At 44.5% G+C, this 17,434-nt stretch overlaps 1 protein-coding gene across 1 annotated transcript in view; it reads right to left on the minus strand.

Moving 5' to 3' along the window:
* Nucleotides 1-7,905, minus strand: part of LOC128019399 (GRIP and coiled-coil domain-containing protein 2) — an 18,981-nt gene extending 11,076 nt beyond the window's left edge. The window contains exons 1-17 of the mRNA XM_052605358.1: nucleotides 7,765-7,905; nucleotides 7,062-7,118; nucleotides 6,864-6,948; nucleotides 6,706-6,773; nucleotides 6,188-6,292; nucleotides 3,898-5,856; nucleotides 3,511-3,574; nucleotides 3,327-3,427; nucleotides 3,150-3,248; nucleotides 2,960-3,079; nucleotides 2,718-2,882; nucleotides 2,518-2,622; nucleotides 2,123-2,285; nucleotides 1,943-2,043; nucleotides 1,751-1,828; nucleotides 1,535-1,672; nucleotides 1,283-1,404 (exon numbers count right to left, since the gene is read on the minus strand). Of these exons, the coding sequence (XP_052461318.1) occupies nucleotides 1,283-1,404; nucleotides 1,535-1,672; nucleotides 1,751-1,828; nucleotides 1,943-2,043; nucleotides 2,123-2,285; nucleotides 2,518-2,622; nucleotides 2,718-2,882; nucleotides 2,960-3,079; nucleotides 3,150-3,248; nucleotides 3,327-3,427; nucleotides 3,511-3,574; nucleotides 3,898-5,856; nucleotides 6,188-6,292; nucleotides 6,706-6,773; nucleotides 6,864-6,948; nucleotides 7,062-7,118; nucleotides 7,765-7,770 (3,536 nt within the window). The 5' untranslated portion in view covers nucleotides 7,771-7,905. The remainder of the gene's footprint in view (nucleotides 1-1,282; nucleotides 1,405-1,534; nucleotides 1,673-1,750; nucleotides 1,829-1,942; nucleotides 2,044-2,122; nucleotides 2,286-2,517; nucleotides 2,623-2,717; nucleotides 2,883-2,959; nucleotides 3,080-3,149; nucleotides 3,249-3,326; nucleotides 3,428-3,510; nucleotides 3,575-3,897; nucleotides 5,857-6,187; nucleotides 6,293-6,705; nucleotides 6,774-6,863; nucleotides 6,949-7,061; nucleotides 7,119-7,764) is intronic.
* Between the last annotated feature and the right edge of the window lie 9,529 nt (nucleotides 7,906-17,434).

Below are 17,434 nucleotides of genomic sequence, written 5' to 3' on the forward strand. Positions count from 1 at the left end.
TGTCTGGAAACATGGCAGTAGTTAATTAGTTCATTATGTCAGTGATATTCAGATTAATAATTCCTTGAGACCTGATGAAACTTCTGATGGCTAGTAATTTCCTTCTACTGAACTCTGATAAAACAGGCATTCATTACTGAAATAAAAACTTCTGAATATAAGAGGATACCGGTCATTTGAAAGTCACATTTCCAGTGTTTGTGAAGTGTTTGTATAACTAAGCCTAACTCAAAGTAATCACTTATAAGTGGTTTAGTTCATATCACACTATAGACCAGGGATCCAGCAGGGTTTAGCTCTAACCCTAATCAAACACACCTGAGCATGCTAATCAATGCCAATCAGTGTCTTCAGGATCATTAGAAAATCACAGGTAGAGGAGTTTGATCAGGGTTCGAGCTAGACTCTGCAGTGCATTGGACCTCCAGGACAAGACTAGAAGAAGGGGGTTATAGGTCATCATGTTTAGAAATTTTGGTCATTTAATTATACAAAGTCTATGAAAATCTTTTGCAGGAAACAGATCCATTTCCTAATTGATTCAGATTCATCTCTCTAGTCAAGCACACACCTACATTCATCACCTAAACACATGGGCATGCTGCATTAATAAGGTCGACTGGAACCCACTTCTCAATTACGACAAACCTAAATGATGAACGGTATCAGCGATTATGTCTGTATTGTTTTACTGTGCCGAGGATACCAGACACGGACGGACCCAGCTCTGGTCTGGACTGGGGATCTGAATGTCTTGTGCTTGACCACACAGATAGAGGAGGAGCCCAGGACCGGTCAGGGACTTCACTCAGGATGAACTGCTGCTAAACTGGACATCTGCCATTCCATCTATCGATACGCTTTTAATCAATGAATTACTACTTTTACAGTTTGATTCATTTCTGTCAACTAAATCTACTAATCTACTCAATTTCTCCTCAAGCAGAATTAAATGGTAGGCTGTGAACAATATTGTGATTCTGTACATCAAATCAGTAGATCACAGTTTTAGTGTAAAATAAATGATCTGTAAAATAATTACGGCTTAATTCATTGTGCTGTTGAACTACAGAATGCACACTATTTTCCAGCTCTATCCACACAGTAGTTCATTTGTTTACATGTAAAAGAGACGAAGCACAATGTCATAACTGGAGTGAGAGTGAATGAATCTGTGAAGAGGAAGAGATTCAGAGATCACTGAAACAGCAGCTATAAGAGAAATCCCTCTCTAAACCGCTGGAGAAGCTGTGCACTAAAGGCAGCAATAACATGACGTCACCTCTCCTGTTTGAGAGCATCGCCGTCGCTCTGGGCTGAGCTCTTGTGTTTCTGCTGCTTCAGCACATTGTGCACTCGCACCTTATAACTCTCGAACTCCGACACCGTCGCCGCAAGATCAGCCTGCAATCAAAACAACACCAGAGAGAATATACATGCAAGACAAAAGCAAGTGTAGACAAACATGTATACAGATCCGCTCCTGACAGGAGCTACAGAAGCTGACATCCCAGTGTCAGAGCTTGGGTCTCACCTGAGCAGCGGTGCACTGGTCCTGCAGCGCGGTCAGACTGAGCTGATACGAGCTGGACGTCCGCTGCTGCTGCTCGTTCATCAGCTTCAGCTGCTCCTGCAGCCGGTGACGCTCGGCCGTGAGCTCGCTGCACTGGATCTGACACACACACACACACACACACATGAGCCACAGCGGACCACACACAGACCGGAGCACCATCACACCTCCTCCTACCTTCAGCTCCTCCAGCTGCTGCTGATGGGCCTCCAGATCTCCTCTCAGAGCAGACTGGGAGATCATCTGTGCTGCTTCCTGCGGAGGACACGCACTGCTTCACCGTGTGTACCACATCACCATCTCAAGCTACACTAATTAAAGGTTCATCATTAAGGACAGGTATTCAGAGACTGATTTGATGAGACTCACTTTTTGTTTTGCGTCTGCCAGATCTTTTTTGGTCTTGACCAGCAGCTGTTTCATCCTGGAGGCTTTGTCTTCTGTCTGATCCAGCAGCAGCTTCAGAGACTCTGAGAGAATCAGCACATAATGAGATTCATCAGTGTTAGAGGACACACTCTTTCACACACATCACTTCATCATCAGTACCCATCTCCTCCTTCAGCCGCTGCTCTTGCTCTTTCTGAGCCTGTATGTGCATCTCGTGCTCCTCCATCTGCTTGTCTTTCTCACAGAGCTTGTGATTGAGCTCTTTGACCAGTTTCTCGTAGTCGGCCATCTCCATGTCCATCAGTGAGCTCTGCTGAGCGTCCTGAGGGAGGAGGACAGCACTCGTCAGTCAGAGCAGTGTTAATGAAGGACAGGACTTCACTAGCGTAACACAAACTGCATCATACAGGGAACACAACTCTGCAGGGTGTTCAGTCTGGTGTACTGTCTGCAGTGCATGCAACATTTAATGCCTTGACTGTATGATCTATAGTATAGTACAGCCTACAGTGTCTCTGGGTGTATGACTGTGAGGGTGAGGATGTGGGTCGTGCCTTGCGCAGCTGCTCGAGCTCCTGAGCCGTCTGCTGGAGCTGATGTCTCTGTCTGCTGAGCTGAGCCTGGAGCTCCTCCAGCTCCCTGACCGCAGACTGATGCTCCTGCAAGAACACACACCCATCCAGAAGACTCAAAACCTCAGAAACCACAGGAAGCCTTCCAGTGACAGAGGCGTGCATCAGGAAGAGGTCTGTACCTTGGCCTTCTGCTCTCTTAAGAGCCTCTCTGCCTCCAGCTCTCGCTCCAGCCCACACTTCAGCTTCTGCGTCTCCAGGATCTGTGTCTCCAGCTGCGTGACGTTCGTCTGCAGCGTCTCGACGCGGGCCGTGAGGTCCTCTCGCTCCGAGGACAGCAGCTCGTGCTGAGACACAGTCACACAACAATCACTGACTCTGAATAAACCTCAGGATCCTTCAGGTGATGGTGCTGCTGAAGTACCTGCTGAACGGCCTGCTGAAGGCGTCTGGTTAACTCTTCGTTGTGTTTACTGGCCTGCTCCAGCTTCTCTCGCTCCTGATCCAGCAGCTCAGCCTGCTTGTCATAGTCCACCATCAGGTTCTGGAGAAACAGCACAATCAATCTCTCATCTACAGAGGAGTTCAGCGACACCAGAGGAGCGAGTCCTAACCTTGTAGTCCTCTGCGCCATGGATGATGTCCTTCACAGAGCGTGACAATCGGTCTCGCTCAGTCTTCAGCTGCTCCACTTCCTCTCTCAGAGAGATGACCTAGAGCAGCAAACACAGGCCAGATCAACATCACCTTCCAACAGACACCCGTCTCCAGCAGGAACAGACGCCTCAAACCTCTTTCTTGCTGATGTCCAGCTCCTTCTTAGCCTTCACAGCAACAGCTTTGATCTTGTTCATGCGTTCATCTTTCTCTTTGCCTTCTTTCTTCAGCATTTCTATGTGACACAAAAATCATCAAGAATATCAAAGAAACAGTTCATAAGTAGGTTTGCTCAAAGTCTAATGTGAAGAAACTTACCGATTTCATGAGAAAACGCTTTCTTATGTTCATTTTCATCAGACTCTGATGACTCCTTGCTCGTCTGAAAATGGAAAGTCAGCAGAAAAGAAGCATAAGAGATCTCTGTGGAGCATGTTTAGACTATTAATGCATGATCATTTGAAACTGTGGACGGATGCTAGTCGGGTCCATCTTCTAGGTAATCAACAGGCATTAACTGAAGGGTCTAAAACCCCGGCCACTGTCTGTCTCTCTCTGATGTTATAATTCATGGAAACACAAAACTGAACTGCACTCTGGATTCTCAAGCACATCTATAGAAGCTGAGCCTGCTATTCTGATAGTCTCCTCTGACTGAGTTTTACACAAGGAAACATTCTAGCGTGCATCACAAACACAGGATACCTGTAAGAGAGTGACTTCCTCTCTGAGCTGAGATATGAGAGCGTCTCTGTCAGCAAGAGTCTGCTGGAGCTCGCTGGTCTCCTGGAGCTGAGCATCAGTTTCATCCACAGACTCTTTTTCCTCTAGACCGCTGCGGTCAGCCACTTGAGCCAGCAGACTGTGGTTTTCTGTCCTCAGCTTCTGGTTCATGGCTTGCACTTGGCTCAGGTCGGTCTGCAGTCCCTGGAAGTCTAGCACCACATCAGCCAGACTGGCCTTGAGCAGCTCCTTCTCCTGCAGGAGGTCCCTGACCCGCGCCTGCAGCTCCACTCGCTCCTCCAGCTGCTGGGTCAACACAGCTCTCTCCTCCTGAGCTCGTGTCCAGAGACGGTCTACGAGCGCAGAGACGTCAGACGAGCCGTCCGCCTCCGGCTCAGAGAAGCTCTGCTGCAGGATCTCAGAGAGGTGGCACTGAAGGCCGGAGAGGTGCTCCTGATTAGCCTCCACGTCTCGCTGAAGGGCGTCCCTCTCTTCTGACAGACTGCTGATCTGAGACTGGAGACGTCTGATGGTGTCCTGACACTCGTCCTGTCTGGACTGGAGAGCACCCAGGTCCTCCTCGAGGCTCTTTATGCGCTCATCTCTCTCCTCGGTCACACAGGACAGCTGATTCTCCAGGTCACTGATCTTGAGCTCCTGCTCGGAGTCAGACCTCGTGAACCTCAGCATCTCCTTGAACTCCAGGACAAGAGTCTCCTCGTGTTGAAGATTCACTAGGATTTGTTCAGTCTTGTTCCGTAGGTCCTCAGAAGTCATCAGCGGTCCTTCCTGGTCTGGGTCTCTCTCCTGGAAGACGCTCTGGAGCTCCTCCTGCAGACCGTGGAGCGAGGCCGCCGTGTGCTCCTTCAGGGCTCTGTACTGCTGTAAGAGGCGCTCGGCTCGCTCCTGATCTCGTTCCTGATCCCGCTCCTGTCCCTGCTCCCGCTCTCCCTCCCGCTCTCCCTCCTGATCTCGCTCCTGCTCGGCCTCCCGCTCCCGATCTCCCTCCCGCTCCTGCCCCTGCTCCCGCTCCCGCTCCTGCCCCTGCTCCCGCTCCCGCTCCTGCCCCTGCTCTCGCTCCTGATCTCCCTCCCGCTCCCGCTCCTGCCCCCGCTCCTGATCTCCCTCCCGCTCCTGATCTCCCTCCCGCTCCCGCTCCTGCCCCCGCTCCCGATCTCCTCCAGCGCTCCAGTAGCTCTGCTTCCGGCCGGCGCTGTGGGACTCTTCAGAGATGCTGCTCCTCTCTTCACCTCTGTTCATCTGCAGCTCGTCGATTCTGAACTCCAGTTCTTCCTTCTCCACGGTGAACTCCTCTCGCACCTGCTTCAGCTCTGACTCCAGCTCCCGCTTCACATTCCGCAGAAACACCAGCTCTTCCTGCAGCATCATGTTTCGAGCCTGCAGATCGTCCAGGGCCAGTTTCATGCTGCTGTCCTCGTGGCTGGAGTCGTCTGGAGTCTCGTCACTCGGGGAGGGTTTGGGAGGCCCTGCTCTGGTGGTGTCCTCCTCTTCCTCCTGCACGTCCTGCAGGAAGCCCTCCTTCAGCGCCAGCTGCTCCGAGAGCTCGTCCTGGAGCAGAAGCAGCCGCTCGCGCTCCCTCTCGAAGTCTGCTGCGTTCAGCTCCAGCTGCTCCTCCAGGAAGCGCACGTCTTCCTCGTACTGTCTGTTCAGCCTCTGGATCTCTCCCTGCAGGTTCTCCATCTCCTGCTGGGACTCGGTGAGGCTGGTCTGCTGGGACGCTTTCAGATCCTCCGTCGCTGCCATCCACTGGCGCTTGGCTTCGGCCAGCTCCTCCTCAGTTTGAGATATTCTGGACTCGTACTGAGCACAGGTTGTCTTGAAGTCAGCGGTGAGCTCAGCTGTGTGTTTCTGCATTTCTGTACACTCTTTATTTTTGAAGTCTAGTTCCTCCTGAAGAGCTGCTAATCTTGACATCGTCTCCTGCAAATACATGTGACCTAAAGTCAGTCACGTCATCAGTTCATACAATATCACATGTACGGTTCCAGATTCATAAGGGAGTCACCTCTAACACAAGCTTTAATTAGACTTATCTTCAATGAGGAGGAGGAATAAGTGGGAAATATAGAAATACATATGACAAATACTTATATGTAATAAGTGATTACTAATTAAACTAAACTAAACATTAAAACGATCACACAATTTCTCCACTGGATCATTAATTATACCTTATTTTGTGCAGTATTTATTCATTTTCTTATTCTGATGTTTGGTAACCGGACACACGTCAGACAGGTGCAGTAAATACCTGCGCTTGCTTCTGGAGCTCCTCGTGTTGTCTGCGCAGTAACACAAGACTCTGATGACTCTCTGCTTTCTCCTGCAGCACAGCATCCATCCGCTCACGCAGTTCCTGTTCAGACCAACAACTAACTCAAACACAGCCTGCACAAATCATTTCCATATGCTAACAGGCAGTGTTTATAGTTCTTCACACGGATGTTTCTCAGCACGACGAGGATGTGCCTGTAGACACCGTTTAATCTTCATCAGCTAGCTACATTACTCCAGTGTGTTTGATTGTAAGGCCATGGCACTCATACAGTATTGGAAAATCATATAATATAATGTCAATAATAGTCCTATAAAAGCTAGTGTGGGAATGTTTTCTTGTCTATGAGCCATGTTCCTTCTTCAGTCACTGTTTTACGCCCCACAGTGGACAAAGAAAGCAGAGCTCTCTCTGAGCATCACATTAGTCTTCAGAGATCTAGCGGAGTCTAATAAGAGCTGTTGTGAAGCTGTGTGTACAGATATATCTCTGACCTGGATCACACAGGAGTCTGCTGTGCCACTCTGAGCATGTTTTAACTCTTCCATCTCCTTCTCTAAATCTGTTTTACAAAGTACAACACAAAACAAAAACAACACTTAGACTTCAGTATTAAGCTTTTACAGTTAAGCATCAGCTATTATAATCTGACCTGTGCATTTTGACTTGATCTTCTGCATTGCCACCATCTGTTTCTTGGCAAACTTGATCAGATCTTCTTTAGACAGCGTGTCCAGCTGTAAAGAGACAGATTAAACACTGAATAACCCAGCAATGACCACTCGTCCATCACTTCTTCTGTGAGGCAGGGGAGAAGGTACTTCAGCTCTGTCTCAGTGAAGGATCTCACCTTGGATTTGCCGGAGCTCTGTCCCGCCGGAGACACCATCGACTCGGGGCTTGTGTCCTGTCACAGGAGAGAGACGTCAACACATCTGCTCAATACACACACTAACTGTGGGATTACCACAGTACTTCCTGAAGCATCACGCAAATACCATAGTATTTATTACTCAGGGAAACCACACAGATGTGTAATACAGCACTTTACACATGTATCTACAGTCCAGTAATACTGGCAACAACACATCCTGAACACACTCTCTCTCTCTCTCACAAACACACACACACACACTCTCTCTCTCTCTCTCTCATTCTCTCGCACACACACACACACACACACACTCTCTCTCTCACATACACACACTCACTCTCTCTCTCTCTCTCTCACACACACACACTCACTCACTCTCTCTCTCACACACACACACACACACACACACTCTCTCTCTCTCACACACACACACACACACACACTCTCTCTCTCTCACACACACACACACACACACACACACACACACACACACACACACACACACACACACACACACACACACACTGTGTTTTATCATGGTAAAGCTGGAGTCAAGCTAACGCTCGCTGATAGGATTCTGTCTGTTAGCAGCGCCTCACAGATCTCTGATTAAAGTCATTTAGCACAATAATTAGCCTCATTCGCATAAATGAACGCGTCTGACGCTCGCTCGACTGACCTCCATTCTGCCGCGGAATCACCAAAACCTCCACAAGAAGAGATCACTTATCCAGCAAATCCTCTGCGTGTACTTCAGGACAAACACACAAACTTATGCTCACTTCCGCCTTCGTTACTTCCGCAGAAACGCGTCAGCTTCGACGCAGCGCGAGAGGAACCAGCCACGTCACTGCTCGCGCTGGGCGCTAGCTTGTTTGATTGACGTCTGAACTATCCAATCGCAGGCTGTTCTTCCGTCGCTCAGAGAACAGGATTGGTTAGTCGAGGAGGCGGGATGTTCATGAGACAAAGCAGCTGCAGGACTACTACATAAAGGCGAAAGAATCATACTCACAAAAGCAAATATGTGATGACGATAAACAGGTATGACAGGCCATTCTTATAATGTTTGTTCTGCAGCAGGACTTACAGTACACCTCAGAGCAGAGCATCACACTGAAGGCTGTTCATCTGCTGATGGATGTACTTCCTCTCTTAACAGAATTATCACTCTTATCAGTCAGACTTCATCTCAGTTAGTGGAAACGACTCCCAGAGTGCTGCTCGAGTTCCGCTGCTGAGCTTGTTTTGCTGAAGCCGGCTATATCTCACCTGACAAACAAGTCCTCTGATTCACACACAGTGCAGGACACACATCATTAATGATCGGTTCAGTACAATACACCACTGAAACACTGAATTTTGTGAAACTAGAATGAGAATGTGATATTTCCGGAAAGGGATAGTTCACCCAAAAAAACTGGGCCATCCCAGATGTAGGTGACTCTGTTTCTTCAGTAGAACACAAACTGAGATTTTTACTCAAACCGTTGCAGTCTATCAGTCTTATAATGTAAGTGGAGGGGAATCACGGCTAAAATATACAATAAAACAAACAAACAAAAAAACATTAACAATACCAAATTAAACCCTGTGGATCGTGACGATACACTGATGTGTAAAGACACAAAACGATTGGTCTGTGCATGGATCTGAACAGTATTTATATAGTTTTTTCCTCTGATTCACTGTCCTGAGTGTGTTCTCAGCAGCAGGAGCGTGAGCCGTCTTCTTCTTCTGCTTTACGGAGGATCGCAGACTTATGAGTGCATTACTGCCACCTATCTCTCAAGTGGACCATTGACACTCCTAACTGAGATTGGAGATACCACTCAAAAAAATACCACTCAAAAAAAAAAAAAAACTCATTTTGTTTGATTTATAAGCTTCTTTACCCATGGGGACCTCAATGTAGGTCCCACAGTGACATGAGTCCCCACGAGTCTGTGTAGAAAGACACACACTGACACACACACACACACATACACACACACACACACTGACACACACACACATGAAAGTTGTGACGTACAAGTCCTAACTACATAATTGACTGAGCGAATGTTCTCTAATGTTCAGTATGAATATACTTATGAAGAATCACAAGTGAAGACATCAGAAGCCAGAAAAAGAGAACAAAAAGGGCAGGTTTTGGAAAAGAAATGTTAATTTAGTGTTAATGATGTTCCAGGGCAGTCTATCGATAGAAGCACTGTATGATTGCTGTATATTTACTGAAACAAGGTCCTTTCTGTTAACATTTGCCGCGTTTCCACCGAAATTACCCGGAACATTTTTACCAGGAACTTTTTTTCCCAGGAACTTTTTTCCCCCCAGACCTGTTGCTTTCTGCGTTTCCACCGCGGTGTAAAGTACCGGGTAGATTAGGCAAATAGACTGGTGACGTAGGTCTGCGCGTTTCTCAATACAAAGTACTGCTGATTTGTTTTTTTGTTTTTTTAAGTACGCTGATTTTGGACGTGCATCCTCGGTAGTTAGTTCAGACTTTGTGCATTCGACTCGGGAGTGTGATGTCCGCGACGACGCAAGTCCGGTAAATCTATAAACAGCAGCGTACTTGATAACTTCAGTCAGCTCGTCTTGGCTACTGCAATTTTCCTATTTACAATAAAACGAAATAGGATATAAAATACCACTGCCTCCTTTGGTTTTCATTTAAGCATAATAACAGCTGCAGAAATGTACTTAGTTCAGGGATATGTGTATATGCAGCCATTACAATGAAACGAAATATTATATAAATTTGCCTTTTTTATTTTCATTTTAACATATAGATAAATTGAATACAGACCAAAGAAAACCTGTTAGATTTACCCCGCAGCTGAATTATATGTTATGTTTAACCACTAAAGACACATCAGAGCCAGCGGCACATATCAGAAGGTCTAGCCGATTTGAGGCTGCATCTCGGCGGATACATGAGGACTGAGCTCTCGCTGATCGAGTGGAGCTCACCATCGCAGAGATCGGCGAAACACATTTTTTAAATAGGCACGGTCTTTATAAATAAACCATAGATTTGCGTTTTAAACAACTACATTCTCGCCTGAAATACTTTTAAAATTACATTTCATGACACAATAACAGTAATATTTGAAAATGATCCAAATAAATGGTGGTTGAACTCAACCAATGCTGCGTGAACTCAGATCGCTTTGGCTACTGCAATTTTCCCCTCAGTACATTTACAATAAAACGAAATAGGATATAAAATACCACTGCCTCCTTTCGTTTTCATTTAAACATAATAACAGCTGCAGAAATGTACTTAGTTCAGGGATATGTGTAACGTTATATACAGCCATTACAATGAAACGAAATATTATATAGACTTGCCTTTTTTATTTTCATTTTAACATTTAGATAAATTGAATACAGACCAAAGAAAACCTGTTAGATTTACCCCGCAGCTGAATTATATGTTATGTTTAACCACTAAAGACACATCAGAGCCAGCGGCACATATCAGAAGGTCTATCCAAGGTGAGGCTGCCTCTGGGCGGATAGATGATCACTGAGCTCTCGCTGATCGTGTGGAGCTCACCGTCTCAGAGATCGGCGAAACACATTTTTAAATAGGCGCTGTCTTTATAAATAAACAACAGATTTGAGTTTTAAACAACTACATTCTCGCCTGAAATACTTTTAAAATTACATTTCATGACACAATAACAGTAATATTTTGAAAATGTTGATCCGAATAAATGGTGGTTGAACTCAACCAATGCTGCGTCAACTCAACCAATCAGGATGTTTAGCGCCAAAGTCCCGCCCCCGAAAGTTCCTGAACTTTAAAAAAGTACCACCTCGCCAGCAGGGACTTTCTGGGGGGCATTTTTTTACCCGGAACTTTTATTTAGTTCCTGGTTCCTGCGGTGGAAACACACCAAGTACCGGACCAAGTCCCTAGTTCCTGGGTAAAGTTCCTGCGGTGGAAACGCGGCTATTGACAGCTCTCTGAGCCCCTGAAGGCCCTGGTCCCAAGCACATCAGACTTACCTCAACCAAGCATGAATAAAGGACCTTTTAATAAAAGCTGAGAGATTTGAAAAAGTGAAAGTGTGACACTTCAAAATGTTCATAAAGAGGTGAGAAACTGAAGCTCACATGGATCCCACACTCTCAGGAAAACAAGGTACGAAATCTGTGCCTGGGACGGTCCCTTTTAGGTCCTAGCGTGTCCTCTTTAGGGACTACTATGTTCCTTTGAGAAGGTTCTGCTGCAGTGCAGCTTCTGTAGGGTTATTCCTGAGAAACCCTGTTCTAACGCCATCTCAGAGCACAGCGCTTATTATCAGGGATATACATGTGGATTTAGTCAGTTTGCACACGCTAACTTTGGAGGACTGTCTGTGCCCTGTGATTTTATTTATTTATTTTCTGTCAGGTCACAGCATGGGGTTTGGGTCAAAGTTAAGGATGTACCCTGCTGGGTGGTTACAGACAGTCCTTCTCTTCTCCTGTGATTGCCATTGAAGAGCAATCAGACTCCAGCCGACTCCAACTGATTTAACTGTGAACCTCTGTCTGGCTTCACGCTAGCACGCACATGAACGTACTCCTACCTACACACACACTATAAACGAGAAGACTTGTGACATGACAAACTTGTACATTTGTGTACATTGTCATATTTGGCAGATGTTTTTACATGGATGAATAAGATAAAAGACTACAGATATAAGAGGGTAATTTACCTAACAAGGCCTTAGCCACAGTTAACAACATATGTATTCTTCTCCTTTGAAACAAAGGGGACCTACCCACTAATTCAGACAAAGTGTGTGTGAAGGAACAGGTCACGAATCGAGATGCAGCACGGTATACAGTAACACAATACCGGCTGAATTACACTTGTTTTCTGACAAATACCAAGCTTGTGTGCTGAATTTAATTTCTGTCTGAATCCATATCTGTGATTTAAGAGAAGTCGATTCAAAATTCCCTGTTTAAAGGCACAGTATGACATCTTCAAAACAAACTAATGCCGCGTTTCCACCGAAATTACCCGGAACATTTTTACCAGGAACTTTTTTTCCCAGGAACTTTTTTCCCCCCAGACCTGTTGCTTTCTGCGTTTCCACCGCGGTGTAAAGTACCGGGTAGATTAGGCAAATAGACTGGTGACGTAGGTCTGCGCGTTTCTCAATACAAAGTACTGCTGATTTGTTTTTTTGTTTTTTTAAGTACGCTGATTTTGGACGTGCATCCTCGGTAGTTAGTTCAGACTTTGTGCATTCGACTCGGGAGTGTGATGTCCGCGACGACGCAAGTCCGGTAAATCTATAAACAGCAGCGTACTTGATAACTTCAGTCAGCTCGTCTTGGCTACTGCAATTTTCCTATTTACAATAAAACGAAATAGGATATAAAATACCACTGCCTCCTTTGGTTTTCATTTAAGCATAATAACAGCTGCAGAAATGTACTTAGTTCAGGGATATGTGTATATGCAGCCATTACAATGAAACGAAATATTATATAAATTTGCCTTTTTTATTTTCATTTTAACATATAGATAAATTGAATACAGACCAAAGAAAACCTGTTAGATTTACCCCGCAGCTGAATTATATGTTATGTTTAACCACTAAAGACACATCAGAGCCAGCGGCACATATCAGAAGGTCTAGCCGATTTGAGGCTGCATCTCGGCGGATACATGAGGACTGAGCTCTCGCTGATCGAGTGGAGCTCACCATCGCAGAGATCGGCGAAACACATTTTTTAAATAGGCACGGTCTTTATAAATAAACCATAGATTTGCGTTTTAAACAACTACATTCTCGCCTGAAATACTTTTAAAATTACATTTCATGACACAATAACAGTAATATTTGAAAATGATCCAAATAAATGGTGGTTGAACTCAACCAATGCTGCGTGAACTCAGATCGCTTTGGCTACTGCAATTTTCCCCTCAGTACATTTACAATAAAACGAAATAGGATATAAAATACCACTGCCTCCTTTCGTTTTCATTTAAACATAATAACAGCTGCAGAAATGTACTTAGTTCAGGGATATGTGTAACGTTATATACAGCCATTACAATGAAACGAAATATTATATAGACTTGCCTTTTTTATTTTCATTTTAACATTTAGATAAATTGAATACAGACCAAAGAAAACCTGTTAGATTTACCCCGCAGCTGAATTATATGTTATGTTTAACCACTAAAGACACATCAGAGCCAGCGGCACATATCAGAAGGTCTATCCAAGGTGAGGCTGCCTCTGGGCGGATAGATGATCACTGAGCTCTCGCTGATCGTGTGGAGCTCACCGTCTCAGAGATCGGCGAAACACATTTTTAAATAGGCGCTGTCTTTATAAATAAACAACAGATTTGAGTTTTAAACAACTACATTCTCGCCTGAAATACTTTTAAAATTACATTTCATGACACAATAACAGTAATATTTTGAAAATGTTGATCCGAATAAATGGTGGTTGAACTCAACCAATGCTGCGTCAACTCAACCAATCAGGATGTTTAGCGCCAAAGTCCCGCCCCCGAAAGTTCCTGAACTTTAAAAAAGTACCACCTCGCCAGCAGGGACTTTCTGGGGGGCATTTTTTTACCCGGAACTTTTATTTAGTTCCTGGTTCCTGCGGTGGAAACACACCAAGTACCGGACCAAGTCCCTAGTTCCTGGGTAAAGTTCCTGCGGTGGAAACGCGGCTTAAGAAACAAAGGCGTGGTTTGATGACGCAGTGACTGAGTGTGGAATCATGGGAGTTGTGGTCTTCATGCACAGTCGACAAAAAGAAGAAAGAGAAGAAAAGCATGTAATCATTTGAAATGTGTCATTATTATGGCAGGTATACAATTTTAAAATAAGTATTATATACATAAAAATATAAACTAAGCAGTTTAATGATTACCTTAGTAAATTAGAGCTTGTATTATCTTATTTTTGCTCATCTCCACAGTTTTAATGAAATCCATCATTTTGAGAGATATGCAACACAGGTTGCCTGTTAAGACCTGGCTAAGGATAACAGATGGAAACTAGCACTTGTAGCTAACTCTGGCTTGTTTACAGCAAGTAACTTGTTTGTTAATCAATGAGCATTGTCCCTATGAAATAAATAAAATAAATATAGCGTGTCTATTTTCTTATTCTTAAGCAGGAGATTTAAATAATCAAATAATAAATAGAATATTAGGTTCCTATTATTACATCAAATATGAATTTATTCTCATTATTCCAAGCATATGCCATTTTATAAACAGCAGACCATTATGAGACTTGGCACATGAGCAGCGTGTTCCCAGGTTCAGAGGATTACAGACCGCGCTTCTCCGCTCTGAATAAATCACCATGTGAATACACCAGTTTTATCACTGAGGTGCCATGTTCATTTATTTTTACAGATGTCCACATGAGAAACAGGTACCGTATGAATAGGGCTTTTCAGTCATTTTAATTTTCTGGCTGATCAGTGTAATTAACTGTTTTGAAAAAGTTAAAGGAACACAAGTCACTTGTTTTGTTTATGGAACCATCAACAGGGCTTCTCGTGTGCTTCGCTAATCACTCCGCCCAAGTAACGTTAGCTGTGCTCCTACGCCTAGTGAGAATATAGTTCCCAGTATTTATACAATTAAAAATGAGCTCTGTCTCATATAACCTTGTGATCTGTATAACAACATGTTAATAGGAAAATGTTTGCATTATTTTGTCACTTATTGGGATAACTATGCTAACAGTATCCATTTACATCCAGTCTTTGTGCTAAGCTAGGCTAGCGGTGGGTGTGTCAAATAACACTTACACAACGCACAGAAATGAAAAAGGTATGTATGGACTTATCTAACTCTGGGGGATACTGTGAATAAGCTAAAGTCCCAAAAAGTCGGAGTGTTCCTTTAATACTAAAGCTAAAAATTATTACAATAATTAAAAAAGATAATAAATAAAGCAGTTGGATGTAGAGAATGTCTTTCAGCTAGTTTAGGATAAGTAAAAGTTGCTTCAAAAAGACACATGAACATGCAACAAAGGACTAGTTTAGAGACCTGGTGGCTATTAAGTGCATAAACCTTGCCCACAATATCTCTATATAAAGGCTTTCTGTAGCAAGTCATCTCTCTTCCGGTCAGAAAAATAAAAATAAAAAATAATAGAAAAGTAATTTAGTTATTCCATTCTAAAATCTAGCAATCTATATATGTCATTTTTAAAATGGCTTAGCAAATTACTTATTACAAAGGATCTAGCACTCAAATAACTCCCCTTTTTTTTTTTTTTAATAGACTATATCCGTCCATCCTTTGAAACTGCACCATGTTATTGTGAATAACATGAACTGTAGCATTATGAATCAGGATCTGGCGAGCTTGGTCAGGTATCTTTGGTAGTAGGATCCTGACACCATGTTTTGTGTTTGTCTGGTTTTCATCTTTCTGTACGTGTATGGCTTTAGGTTTGTTCTCTGGCTGTGTGTTATCCTCTCTGTAGTGCTGTTCTTGTGAGAGAGCATGGCTTTAGGTATGGCTTCTTTGGCGCTTGCTTGTCTATAGTTCTTGTGGTTTTATCTGTATCCTTACACTTTGTCCTAGTTTGGTTTCGGTTTAAAGATTCTGACACTCATGCTCCATGTCTTGTGTCTCTGTTGTGAGGACATGGCTTTGGTACTGGTTTCCTGGTCATGTGATCTGTCATTCCTGTGTGTTGTGTTTTGTGTTGCCATGGCAAAAAGCCATGTGGACTAGACTGTTACATCCTAGTTGTTGCGGCCCTGGACTCATTATGTTGCTTTTTCATTCCTCACTAGGTGTAACCTAGTTTCTGTCAAGTGTTAAAGCTGCAGTAGGTAACTTTTGTAAAAATGTATTTTTTACATATTTGTTAAACCTGTCATTATGTCCTGACAGTAGAATATGAGACAGATAATCTGTGAAAAAAATCAAGCTCCTCTGGCTCCTCCCAGTGTCCTATTGCCATTTGCAGAAACTCCATCGCTCCCGTTAAGAAACAACCAATCAGAGCTGCGGTCCGTTACTTTGTTTGTGTTCAAAATGTAGAAAAATTTATATAATAAGCGAGTACACCATGAATCCACTTTCCAAACCATGTTTTTAGCTTGTCCTGAATCACTAGGGTGCACCTATAATAAGTGTTTATATTCAGACTATTTTAGATTGCTTCGGGGGTACCGCGGCGGAGTAACCCAGTACCTTTGTGATTCTTCATAGACATAAACAGAGAGAAGTAGTTTCGGCTACGATGTTCTTCCGCAAGACGCAAGCAGTTCGGTATATTAACCGCTAGAGCGTCAAAAGTTACCAACTGCAGCTTTAATTGTGTCATTATTTTCAGGTGTGTCTTGTCAATCACCCTCTTCACAAGTTGCATTCTTTTCACTGTTTGGTTGTCCGGTCTTGTTGATGTGTATGACCCTGAAAAAGTAAAGCAGAGACTTTTGTTTTAGCCTTTGTCAGTTTTTGTTTTATTTTATGGATGATCCTACTGTCTTGCTCCCACTGCTGGAGCAGAGGAACCTTTCCCCTGAGGATCATATGACACTATTTGTGGAAATCACCAACCATACCCACTACCCACATACCCACTTCTGCCTCTGCACTTTCTACAAAACCACCCTGAATGATGAGCGAAGAGCACGTTTGTCTGGAGATGGTCCTCGGGGGAATTTTGCTGCCTTTTGTTGAGTGGGTCTTGTACATCACCTCTGACTGTGGACATCACGGATGACACCAGCCCCACTCTGGACCCAGAGCCCAGACCACCATATACAATGTTGCAGCCTTTGAGTCCCAGACTCCACCTCGGCCCATGGCTCCTAGCTCCCTCCTCTCCACTGTGGCCTGCCAGTCCAGCAACTCCGCTGGGTTCCCTCGTCCCTCTTGGTCCGCCATCATGGCTGTGGCCTGGGTCCCACTTGGCTCCTCCTCCTCCTGGTTTTTCGTGGATCCTCCCTTCGTGGGCTCTGTCTGCTGACCCCCTCCTGGGGGTCCGTCCTTCAATGGAACCTCCTCCTTGATTCCCAACCAGTCCCCACCACTCTGTTCCATGGTACGAGCTCACACCATCTGGGAGGGGGGAGAAATGTCACCCACGGACTCATTATGTTGCTTTTACAATCCTCATGTTCTCTGTGTGAACTAGTTTCTGTCTTGTGTTAATTGTCATTCTGTTCAGGTGTTTCTTGTCAATTACCCTCTTTAACATTCCCCATATAAGTTGCATTCAGTTCAGTGTCTCTCAGTTACCCCGAGGCAATGGTGGCGTCCGCTCACAGTTCCCTCAAGGCGGCAGAGGCGTCGGCTCACAGTCTCCACGAGGTGGCGGCAGAGAC

The sequence above is a fragment of the Carassius gibelio genome, chromosome A9, assembly GCF_023724105.1.
Source record: "Carassius gibelio isolate Cgi1373 ecotype wild population from Czech Republic chromosome A9, carGib1.2-hapl.c, whole genome shotgun sequence".
Taxonomy (NCBI): Eukaryota; Metazoa; Chordata; class Actinopteri; order Cypriniformes; family Cyprinidae; genus Carassius; species Carassius gibelio.